Genomic DNA, 12,198 nt, shown 5'->3' with positions numbered 1-12,198 from the left:
AAGTGAGCACAAAATGCTACCAGCTTTATCCCTGAATCCTGCCACAGACTCACAGCTCTCGACAACTCTGAGGCCATGGAGAAAGAGTACAGAAAAACAGGGGCCCCTTCCCGAGAGGAGTAAGCAGACTTGGCCCAGGTGGCTGTGTCTGTGTCTGGCTGGGCCCCACGTGTCAGTCACGCGGCGTCTGCCAGGGACACGTGTACACAGGGCCCGGGGGTACCAGGTGGTGTGGGGGCTCACGATGTGGTGGGAACACAGAGGAGGGCTTGGTCCCCTGTGATTCCAGGCAGGACCTTGTGAGGCTCCCGGGCAGGAGAGCCTTCCCCTGTCCCCATCTCTTGCTTACAGGAACAGGTTTCATTCCTCCTCTATGACCTTCCAGAAATTCCAAACAGCAGGTTCAAACAGCTGCTAGTCAGGGAAGGGAGGGGATGCGAGGCAAGGGAGGAGCAGTCAGAAAGAAGGCGGCCTTGAGGCAGGGTCCCGGGACCCCTCACGCGGTACACAGCGATGACTCTGAGCGGCTTTCAGCTGTGAAACCCCCACCACGTGGGAGAAGTTAGGTGTTTGCTGCCCGTAAGCATGCAGACCCCAGAGCAGCTGGAACAAGGCTTTTGATGCCAACACCCAATGACCTCGCCACCAACCAATCGGAAGGTCCTCCAGCTGATGGCTCCCTCTGAACCATTACTGTAAAACTTCGCGCTACCTGCCAGGTGGAAACACACAGTTTTTAGGGCATTAGCCTGCTGGGTCCCCTTTTGCCTGACAAACCAATAAAGCTATTCTCTGCTACTTCACCCAAAACTCTTTCCAAAATTTCCAAAATCTCCAAATCTCCAAAAGTTTCCGAGATTTAATTTGATGTTGGGGTACAAAGGCCAGATCAGCTTCAACACTCCATTAGAAAAACACAGGTGGTAAGCTACGCGGTGAGACGCTTCATGCTGCTCAAGAAACAAGTCTGGTGTCACTGTTAATGCTGGTCTTTACTTTGCTTGGAAAGTTTCTACCGTAAATAAGCAGGTAAGCAGAGATAACCACACGTGAAAGTGAAAGTCACTCAGTTGTGTCCGACTCTTGGCAACCCCATGGACTATACAGTCGATGGAATTCTCCAGGCCAGAATACTGGAGTGGGCAGCCCTTCCCTTCTCCAGGGGATCTTCCCAGGGATCGAACCCAGGTCGAATAAACACCAATTTCCACTTTTTTGATGTTTAGATACATGTGTGTATCAGGAAACTCTGATGACATTAACAGAACAATCAGGGGCTTCCCTGACGGCGCCGTGGTCTTCAGTCCTGGTCTGGGAGGACCGCACATACCGCAGGGTGACTGAGCTCAGGAGCCGCAACTACTGAGCCCTGCTCCAGAGATGGCGCTCGGCAACAGGAGACACCACCCCAGTGCGAGGCCTGAGCGTCACAGCTGGAGAGGAGCCCCCGCTCGGGAACTGGAAAAAGGCCCACATGGCAAGGAAGACTCAGCTCAGCCAAAGATAAATAAATTAAAAAACAAAACAATAAGAAATCTCCATAAAACTGCAAAACATTATCACTACTCAAATTTAATAAGCAGTATGTCTCAGCATACTGAGACAACAACGGAGTTCACAACAACGGACTCCAAAAGACAAAAAATCCCAGTTGTGTTGTGATCACAATGGGTGTTTCCTCGTGTCCTGGTCATAGAGGGAGGCTGCCACTTAAACAAGCAGTCCCAAAAATAAGAAATTCTGATTAATACTAAAGTAAGGAGATGTTTTGGGTCAACTGAAGTGCTCCATTAGGCCCCTTTGTCAAACTTTGGATGTAATTATAACAATCCCAAATATCAAATAACTTCAGAGAATGGAGTAGAATGTTCTGGGCCTACGCCATCCAACAGAAACACAATGCTGACACACGTGATTTTAAGTTTCCAGTAGCAACATTAAAGGAAAAAGAAATAGGTGAGATTAATTTGAAGAATATCTATACATTTTATTAACCGAATATATCCAAAATACCATTTCACCATGTAATCAAAATTAATGAAATATCTCACTTTTTCTCATACAAAGCCTTCAACATTTGGCCTGGATTTCACACCTACAGCTCATCTCAGTTTGGAGCAGCTACAATTCAAATGCTCATTAGACAAATGTAGCAAGCTCCATTCTGTGGTGAAGATTCTAAAGACCAAAGCAGTTAGGGGGCGGGTAAACTGCCCAGCCAGGCCTAGAGTTGCTTCTAACTCCCGACCAAACGTTCTGTGTAATCAGACTGTGGGCCCTGCGATTTCCACCCAGGAGACACAGAGAGCATCAAATTAAGGCAGGCCAAGGGCGCCCGGGATGCAAGTCACCATCAAGAGACCGTGTGAAACCAGAGCTCACTGTCAAAAGAGCGTGTCTGGCTGAACCAAAGGACACCCAACAGCAAATCAACAGAGCAGACCCTATCAATCGGTAGGCCTGGATGCTTTGTTTTGACAAGTCTGAGAACATTACACGTATTGTAGGATCCAAATTCCCCAGGCTCAGAATAGTGACTGAAAACAGCACGGTGCACACAGATGGAAAGGTTTTTGAGAAGTCCAGCTTCCATGACACCCTGACCCTCTACACTGTTGTTAATACTTAAGAAGTAATCGGGGTGGACAAAACCCCGCCTGCCAATGCAGGGGAGCCGGGTTCGATCCCTGGCCGGGGAAGATCCTGCATGCAGCAGCAACCACTGCAGCCTGCGAGCCTAGAGCCCACGCTCTGCAACAGGAGAAGCTCCACAGTGGCAAGCCCACGCTCTGTAGGCCAGCCCCGCTCAGCACAACTAGAGAGAGCCCGCACACAGCGATGAAGACCCAGCACCGTCAAAGACAAAGAAATCATAAAGAAAAAGAAGCAATCTGCAGGAATCAGAAAAGATGTCTTGCTTAAAAGAAAATACTCTGGCCCAAAAAAGGGGGAGAGGGAAACTGTCACATGTTAATCATTGTTAAAGCTGGGTGACGGATACAAGGCTCTTTATTATATTAAATGATTCTTCCTTCCTTTATGTATACATGAAAGTTTCCACAATAAAAAGTTCTTTTAAAAAAGGTAGGGAGGAGGGAGGGGGGCATAGTCCTCCTTCTAAAAGAGGAAGCTTCCTAGTGTCAGAGCCCTGACACCAGGATAAACAAACTCCGGCATTCTGGTGATAATCCCAAGAGCACTTGAACATGTGCAGACGTTTCAATTTTAAGGAAGCGACCGAATGGGGAGCAGAAGGAAGGAAAGAGGGAAAATATTTTTTAAATGCCCACAACCCCAACGCCCTGAGAAAATCCCTGTCAGCAGCAACTCAACATACACCCTCTGGACAATCCCAGTCTGTTTACCGAAACGTGTATCACGGCCTCCGGCCTGATGAGGTCAGGTGATGCACAGGGCTGCTCTCCAGGGGGGGCCCCCGCTTCGGGAAGGGCCGCCTTCCAGGTGGTTCTCAGTGGGAGGGTCAAACTCTGGGCTGGGCAAGTGACGGATACTTGTATGACACAGCCCCTCCTCTGAAGATTTAAATCCCCAACCAGGGCAGGGCAGTGGTTTTTGTTCAGTCCCTGAGTGTGTCCCACTCTTTGCAACCCCAGGGACTGCAGCACACCCAGCTCCTGTCCTACACTACCTCCTGGAGTTCGCTCAGATTCCTGTCTGCCGAGTCGGTGATGCCATCCAACCGTCTCATCCTCTGCTGCCCTCTCCTTTGGCCTTCAGTCTTTCCCAGCATCAGGATCTTTCCCAATGAGTCGGCTCTTTGCATCAGGTGGCCAAACCACTGAAACATCAGCATCAGTCCTTCCATTGAATATTTAGAGCTGATTTCCTTTAGACTTGACCGGTGTGATCTCCCTGCAGTTCAAGGGACTCTCAAGATACTTCTCCAGGTAGTGGATGGGAATCATCCAGGGTCCTGGACAGAGGACCTTGAATTCCTGCAGCTGGGACCCCAGGACCCGACTGACTCCGAATTTCTCTGTCCCCAGCTTGTGAAAGCAACCAGTGCCCTTCTTACAAACATGGTTTTCTCCTCTAAGCTGGACAGAGTTCCCATCCGTTGTTTGAAGTAAAGAACTCCAACAAGAGGAATAATGAATTTTCCACCAGGGACTGTGCTAAAATTTTGATTGGAGTTAATTCATTTACTCCTCAAACACTCCCATGAGGTAAATACTACCACTGACTCCATTTCAGAACTGGAAAATTGGAGATCCAGGCAAATTAAATAATATGTCCCAGCTTACAGCTACTGGTTGTTGAGCTGGGATTTGAACTTAGGCTGGTGGATCTTGCCATTTTGTCCAAAATCATAAAACCTTCAATTAAGCTGCTTTCTGGCCTGCTTTTTTCATTAACAATATGTTAAGAATGTCTTTGCATGTTGGAAAATACATCTTTTGTTAATAGCCACAATCAGACTTTATTTTTTGGGGCTCCAAAATCACTGCAGATGGTGATTGCAGCCATGAAATTAAAAGACGCTTACTCCTTGGAAGGAAATTTATGGCCAACCTAGATAGGATATTCAAAAGCAGAGACATTACTTTGCCAACAGAGGTCCGTCAAGGCTATGGTTTTTCCAGTGGTCATGTATGGATGTGAGAGTTGGACTGTGAAGAAAGCTGAGCGCGGAAGAATTGATGCTTTTGAACTGTGGTGTTGGAGAAGACTCTTGAGAGTCCCTTGGACTGCAAGGAGATCCAACCAGTCCATTCTGAAGGAGATCAGCCCTGGGATTTCTTTGGAAGGAATGATGCTAAAGCTGAAACTCCAGTACTTTGGCCACCTCATGCAAAGAGTTGACTCCTTGGAAAAGACTCTGATGCTGGGAGGGATTGGAGGCAGGAGGACAAGGGGACGACAGAGGATGAGATGGTTGGATGGCATCACTGACTCGATGGACGTGAGTTTGAGGGAACTCCGGGAGTTGGTGATGGACAGGGAGGCCTGGCATGCTGCAATTCATGGGGTCGCAAAGAGTCGGACACAACTGAACAACTGAACTGAATGATGAATTTCATAATTCAACCAAGGACCTCTTTCATTGGGATATTTAGGTTGTTTTAGTTTTTCAGTATCATGAATATGGCTCTAATAGCTGCCCTTTTAATCTGAAGGCACATCCAATTTACAGTTAGGTTCACTTTCTGGCATGGGTGTGTCAGGTTAAAAAGGATGTGTACCCTTTTTCCCATTCTCAATTATGTATAGTACAGTACGGGTATTTGTTTTCACAGCTTGTTAAGAAATGTAAAAGGGAACAAAGTCAGCTTTTCTTTGAGAAAGGCTGTTTCTGCCTTTGGGCATTCCTGTGTGCTCGGAAAGGAGACAATCTGCTCAGCTAAATAAGAAAGACGACTCTGTTTTTAAATGTTAATTGGTGAAGGATAATAGGATTTCCTAATCAATACCAAGTACAGTTCAAGTCCAGTGTTTGAGGAGCTCTATTGCGTCACATTCCCCGAGGCAATTCTAAAGGGCATCACTCAGGGATGACTGTGGAAAAGGTGAGTTACAAGCAAAGACGGTCCTGAGACTCTTGGCCTCTTTGCTTTGCACTGGCTGCTTCAAGCGCCACAAGAGACACCAGTTAGCTCCACACAGAGCTGTGAGTGTAGGTGCACTTACACCCCCCGTGAGACTGAGTCTCTCCAGTTCCTTTTCTCAGGCCACTCTGGTGCGGTAACTTCCTGAGGAGATCGCACTATTTCCTACTTTGTTCTATACAGGCTGAAACCCTCTCTAGCTGAATACAGAATCACACTTCAAACTAGACCTAACTGCTGGCTAACGAAGGCTGATGCTCCATCTGAGATGAGCGGGAAGCTTGAGAGAAAGATGATGGCTAAGAGCACCCACCCCTCACAAGGGGGCAGGTGGAAAAGATAAAGTATATTAGGCTGTGTGGCCGGGGCGCCGTTCTTTGGGAGACCGGATGACCGAAGGCAGAAAAGTATGGACACCAGTCCAGGATCCCTTGTGAATCTGAATTTGAATATCTAGGGAAAACTACTCAGTAACCTTTATCCACTCAGACAGAATATAATTTAAAAAGAAAATGTTTGTCCTAAAACTAGCATCAGGACACAGACTATATTACCACAGTCCTGGTAACTAACTGGGCAGAGTCTGGCTAGGCTGACAGTGATTAGCTTGCAGGGACAGATAAGAACGTTGAAACGGAAAAGACAAGTAAGTATTTACCAAACACAATTCCAAGGAAGAAAAGAGATAGCAGAGCCAGGAAATTAAAGAAGATGAAGATAAAATGAAGCACTCCCAGAAAGTTCAGGGAATCAGAAAAGAATTAAAAAAAAAAAAACCAGAGTGAATCAGGACATGCTACGTATTATCCTAACTAGTTCAGCGGCCACGTTTTGTCCCATTTGGCAATCCCCTGCCCCGCCCCCGTCAGTGGTCAGCCCAGCTCTTGGGGAAAGTGAGCGGAGACAGAGAGGGATGAAAGCGGCTGTGGAGAATGCGAAGAATCCGCCCGCAGGACACACAGTGCGAGCCCTGATCCCAGAAGATGCCGCGCGCAGATGGGCTAAGCCCGAGGGTCACAACTCCTGAGCCCAACAGCTGAAGCCCCGTCCAGAGGAGCCGCCAGATGAGAAGCCCTCACGAACCGCGATCAGAGAGCAGCTCAAGAAAAGCCTGAGCCGCAGCGAAGACCCGGCACAGGCGATAAATTCAAGAAAAAAAGGAATGAGGGCACACGGGGCAGGATTCGCCTCTCACGAGAAGCCTCCCAGCAGCACCAGGAGGTTCAGGGCTCGTGTTGCGGCCTCCTCGGAGGCGAGGTGTACAAGTCTGGCTAAGCCGCCGAGCCCAGCAGGGCAGAGTCTCAGGGGACACCGCCGGCTCCCGGAGGCGCGGGACTCACCGAGGGCGTGGCTGCAGCTCCGGCAGGACTCCGTCAGGCTGACGATGATCTGCTGCAGGTCGGCTCTGGGGGGCGTGGGCGAAGGATTGGGGTTTTTCCAGCCATTGCATTTACAAGATTCCTCTGCCTAAAAAACGAATAAAGAGAGAAAATTATATACCAGACAGCAAGGAACTGAATGTTTTACACATAAGTAACACACACCAGTCACAGGACAGCAACCTTCCCACTCCTGACTTAATGTTCTCTGTATTAGCAGGAAACAAAAGCAGAAAACGGGCAAAGAGAGTGTGTGACTCAGACATGTTATTTTGTCGTTGCTTTTTGGGTTTTGGTTTCTTTTCCGCTGATCCTGCCTCACAAAGAGAGGGCTGTGCCCTCCGCTATGGTACCACAGCCCCCAGCGAGCATCCACGGAGTCCATCTATCAAGCTTTCCGAAGGCAAAAGCCAGACTCCTGAGGTCCCCGCAACACGTGGGGCTCCGGCGACAGCTCTGCCCAAGGGACTGACGGGGTCAGCGACCCTGGGGCACGGGAGGGACACAGCAGGTGAGGACGCCCTCGCCGGCTCCTCCCACTCCCCCGCGGGCTCCTCCCACTCCCCCCGCGGGCTCCTCCCACTCCCCCGCGGGCTCCTCCCACTCCCCCGCGGGCTCCTCCCAGTCCCTCACCGGCTCCTCCCACTCCCCCCGCGGGCTCCTCCCACTCCCCCCGCGGGCTCCTCCCAGTCCCCCCGCGGGCTCCTCCCACTCCCCCCGCGGGCTCCTCCCACTCCCCCCGCGGGCTCCTCCCAGTCCCCCGCGGGCTCCTCCCAGTCCCTCACCGGCTCCTCCCACTCCCCCGCGGGCTCCTCCCACTCCCCCCGCGGGCTCCTCCCACTCCCCCGCGGGCTCCTCCCACTCCCCCCGCGGGCTCCTCCCACTCCCCCCGCGGGCTCCTCCCACTCCCCCGCGGGCTCCTCCCACTCCCTCACCGGCTCCTCCCACTCCCCCGCGGGCTCCTCCCACTCCCCCCGCGGGCTCCTCCCAGTCCCCCGTGGGCCCCCAGCTGTACACAGGGAGAGGGTTCTCTGAGGAGGCCGCGAGTTCTCCCTCCCAAGAATCTCCCCGGTTTCCCACGCCAGAGCACTTTTTAGTAACGCCTGACAGCATCTTTCTTAAACTTTTCCCACTTTGCACATTTCCCCACCTTCTTAGAAAACAGCAAAAATGCTCAAGTGTTTCTGTGATGACCTGGGTTATAAAGCAGAGGACAAGAGTGGAAAGGTATTGATTATTCCCGATTATTCTACCGAGTACCACTCTGGGTCTTCACCGGTCGTAAGGTGTGGAGGGAAACGTGGAAAGCTTGTACTGAATGACTCCAACCTTTACTCCATTCAGTGACTCTATCCTTTACCACACCAGCCCTCTCTTATTGAAAGCTTGAAATCTTCTATGGCTGAGAAATAAAAAATACGAATTGCTAAAACAACATGAAACACAGGCTGATTCACTCTGGGTAAGAGCCTTCTGTGTACACCGTCTAACACAGGAGTCAGAGTGGCTGCCGGGCCCCTGCGATGTGGTCTGTGCACACTGAAACACACTGGAGATGCAAGGTACAAGACTTAGAAGACTGGAGCAGAAATAATCTCAACAGCTTTCATATTCGTTACATGCTGAAATGTCAATATTTTAGATACAGGGAGTTAAGAGATATTAAAATCCATTTGGCCAGTTTCTTTTTTAATGTGGCTACTGCTGCTGCTAAGTCGCTTCAGTCGTGTCCGACTCTGTGCGACCCCACAGACAGCAGACCACCAGATTCCGCTGTCCCTGGGATTCTCCAGGCAAGAACACTGGAGTGGGTTGCCATTTCCTTCTCCAACGCAGGAAAGTGAAAAAGTGAAAGTGAAGTCGCTCAGTCGTGTCTGACTCTTCGAGACCCCATGGACTCCAACCTACCAGGCTCCTCCGTCCATGGGATTTTCCAGGCAAGAGTACTGGAGTGGGGTGCCATTGCCTTCTCCATAACGTGGCTACAGAACATTTAAAATCACACACGTGGTTCACACTACATTTCTCCTGGACAGTACTGGCCTTTAAATAAGCTGCAATAGATTTTTGTACTTGGGCTTTGTTAGATCTTTCGTCCCCTCAGACGTCTTTTTTCCCAGGTTTGGATCTCCCAGCCCCACCCCTGCCCCTCCCCCCCAGCCCCTGGTATACCAGATGGCTGAGGTTAACGGACTTCTGAAAATTTCAGAACGGCTGCTGCCTTGACCTCACACACAAAATTCTCCAAGATAGGAATAGTTTCTGAAGTGTGTGCATGTAGAGGAGAGTAAGAAAAGAATAAACTGGCGAGGCAGGAAGGGTCAAGATGCAAAAAGAAAAACCTGCTTTTGATGGTAAGCCCTTCCCCGTGGGCGCGTGGAACCTGGCAGGCCCCACCTGACTGCTCCTCACAGTGAGGATGGGCTGAGGAAGGACCTTCCACCAGCGACCCCAGCAAAGCAGCCCCCAGTGCCTAGCTCTAGGGACCCTCTTCAGTCTGGCCAGGCACCAGGCAGGGCCTACCGTTACCCACATGCTCTGATACTAATCTAAACCAGGCCCTGAAATCCTCTGAGGCAAGCCATATGCCTCTTAGAGACACGGTCTCCAAAGCCATGTTCCTGAGGTGATGTTCATGAGAGTCTGCTCCCCAGAAAGCACCCCACAATCTGGAGAGCTGGGGGAGACACCCCCCACCCAATCCACTCCTCTTCTCCTCTTGGTGGGCCAGCAGCCCCACCTCCAGCTGTTCTGAGCAGTTGGTCTGATTCAGCTGCCCTTTCCAAAAAAGGCTTTTGGCTAGAGAAAAACAAGTGATGACAAAAGAAGCCGATGAAGGAGGGTGTGCCAAACCTGAAAAGAGAAAACAGCGGCAACCAGAAACTGGAGTCGGGAGAACTACATCCCAAGTCAAGGACTCACGACACCGCCGAGGGTCTACTCCCTGCCGGCTACGTTTGCCGGGTATAGAAGGAGCCAAGGAGACCCTGCCGGGCCCGGGGGAGGAGCCGCGGGGGCGCTGGGGGCGGCGGACGGGCAGCACAGGTGAGCACAGCGCACAGGCTGTCAGAGAGGGGTGGTGCTGGGAGAGAAAGACGGACGGAGGGTCACGAAGGTCTGGGAACAGAGACGTCAAACGCACGGTTTTAACCGGGACTTTTAGAGACGGGGGCGTTTAAGCAAAGGTTTGACGATGAAGCTCGCTGGCAGAAGAGCATCCCAGGAAGAAGGAACAACCTGTGCAAAGGCAACCATGCCTGGTTTGCTCAACAGAGCGCAGTGGCCAGGGCGGGCGGAGCTCAGGGCGGAAAGCAGAGAGCTGCAGTGGGGACCCCACAGGGAAGGCCTCCTGAGAACGATAACACGCCAGCCTGGTTACTTGTCTCTTCTCTTCCTCTCAAGGAGGGTCCTCCGGGCTTCAAACAGGGATGGAGACAGAACACAGGACTTGAGGCAGGGTGTCTGCAAACATTTTCTTTCTCTTTCACTCTTTCCTTTAGTCATTAGGGCCAACCATCCCCACTCTCTTTTTTCCCTTAAATAGCAATGGGGGGGGGGGGGGCGGAGAGGGGGGAACCCACCCACTTTCCTGTCACTAATCTGTATCAGTAAATCGTCTTACTTCCTTCTGCTTTTAACTTCCAGTCCAGGATAACGATGCTCTTATCACACAGGGCAACACATTAACAACAAATACGACCCAGCATTTACAAATCTCTGATACCTGGACAGAAAGGAAGGCCCACCAAGAGACCGCAGCATGCTCCCTGAATTGTCATAAAGGTGCCAAGCTGCCAGTCAAGGGTTTCCCGACTTAGCAATGCCGAGGGCTTGTGCTGGGTGTGGGGTCAAGCAGATAATGACAGAAGGGCACGGCCCTCAGTCTGCCTCAGCGACCTCTGCAGCTTTTGACAGACATGATGGATTTTTGCCTGGTCACCAAAGTAACCACAGCCGCGGTCTGCTTCACGGGCAGGCCGGCTCCGGGAAGGAAGTACCCGTGGCAGGAGCTCCGTGTGGACCAGAATTAAAGCCACCAAAGGCCGCATCTGTCACTCCAGACACTCAGAGAGACGCTGACCTAGTTAGCCATGAGGGTCCTCGTTACGAGGACGCGGGGGAGGCCGCCAACAGGCCTGATCAACTCTGTTAGCTCCACGGCTACGAGGACAGCCATCACCCCAAGACAGCACTTTCTGCGGCAAAAGTCCAAGTCCACAGGTAAGAAAGCCCGTGGCCGTGCCTGGGGTGGGGCCTCCCCGCGGCACGCAGGCGGCACGCAGGCGGCACGCAGGCGGCACGCAGGCGGCACGCAGACCGACCAGCTTACGAGGCCCGGCTACAGGCGGGCTCCCTGCGTTTGGAGGCGAGGGGTGACATACACGGGGAGGAGAGAGGAAAGGAGGCAAAAACCCTGAGCCTCTCCTGCTCCTCACGTCCCATGTACTCACTCTTCAAATCCTGAGCACCCTCTGCGCATCCCTCACATCACAAGCCTGGATGCTGAGACACCAGAACCCTCTCTTCACAGGAGATGAAGATGCCCAGTGGCCTTCGGCCTTAAGAGGCCCTGGAGTCACTGGGGAACTTCCTCAGAGAAGTAAAGTGGCGTTTGGGAGTGCGGGCAGCGCCAGAGGGAGGCAGGCCTCCGTCTTCTCTAAGCGAAGGATTAAATTCTCCCAGACTGCATCTTCCCGCAGCAAAGTCCCAGGACCGGTATCTTCCTTCAGGATATGCTTCCTCCGAGCCTGAAGGCGCGCAGAAGGCAGGGATGGAGCCAGCGGGGAGGGCGGGGGAAGGCAGGACCGCGCTCCACCGCAGAGGCTGGCAGGAACCTGGGGAAGGCGGAGCGCGTCCGGGAGGACTCAGCCGCTTCCCCCGCGGCCCCCGGCACCTGCCCCCGACCAGCCCACAGCAGCGACGGGGCAAGGAATGTGTTTGCCAGCCAAGTGTTTGATCCTGGGCTGAGGTTGGCAGACAGGCGGCAGGCACACAGTAGCAAAGCTCTGTTCAGGAGGGTGGGCCTGGAGCGATGTAAAGGCAATTTCAAATCTTAACTTTAACGTCTGCTAACTGTATGAACCTGGGGTAATAAACCCCTTAACCTTAAGCTTCCTAATCTATGAAAGGAGCACAAAATATCCATCCCGCAAGACTGTTAGAGGCACTAAGGAATGAAGGTGGGTAGGCGCTGAATGGATGGAAGTGGTAATGAAGATGCTGGTAACATGGTAGGAGAGCCCTGTTAGGTG

General features: G+C 51.8%; 1 protein-coding gene across 6 annotated transcripts in view; it reads right to left on the bottom strand.

Moving 5' to 3' along the window:
• KAT2B (lysine acetyltransferase 2B) overlaps positions 1–12,198 on the bottom strand; it is a 97,531-nt gene that overhangs the window by 64,422 nt on the left and 20,911 nt on the right. For all 6 annotated transcript variants that reach the window (XM_044948745.2, XM_044923953.2, XM_025294276.2 and 3 more), the window contains exon 2: positions 6,908–7,034. In XM_044948745.2, the coding sequence (XP_044804680.1) occupies positions 6,908–7,034 (127 nt within the window). The remainder of the gene's footprint in view (positions 1–6,907; positions 7,035–12,198) is intronic.

This window comes from Bubalus bubalis, chromosome 1, assembly GCF_019923935.1.
Source record: "Bubalus bubalis isolate 160015118507 breed Murrah chromosome 1, NDDB_SH_1, whole genome shotgun sequence".
Classification (NCBI taxonomy): Eukaryota; Metazoa; Chordata; class Mammalia; order Artiodactyla; family Bovidae; genus Bubalus; species Bubalus bubalis.
This window is presented reverse-complemented; position numbering and strand designations above follow the sequence as displayed.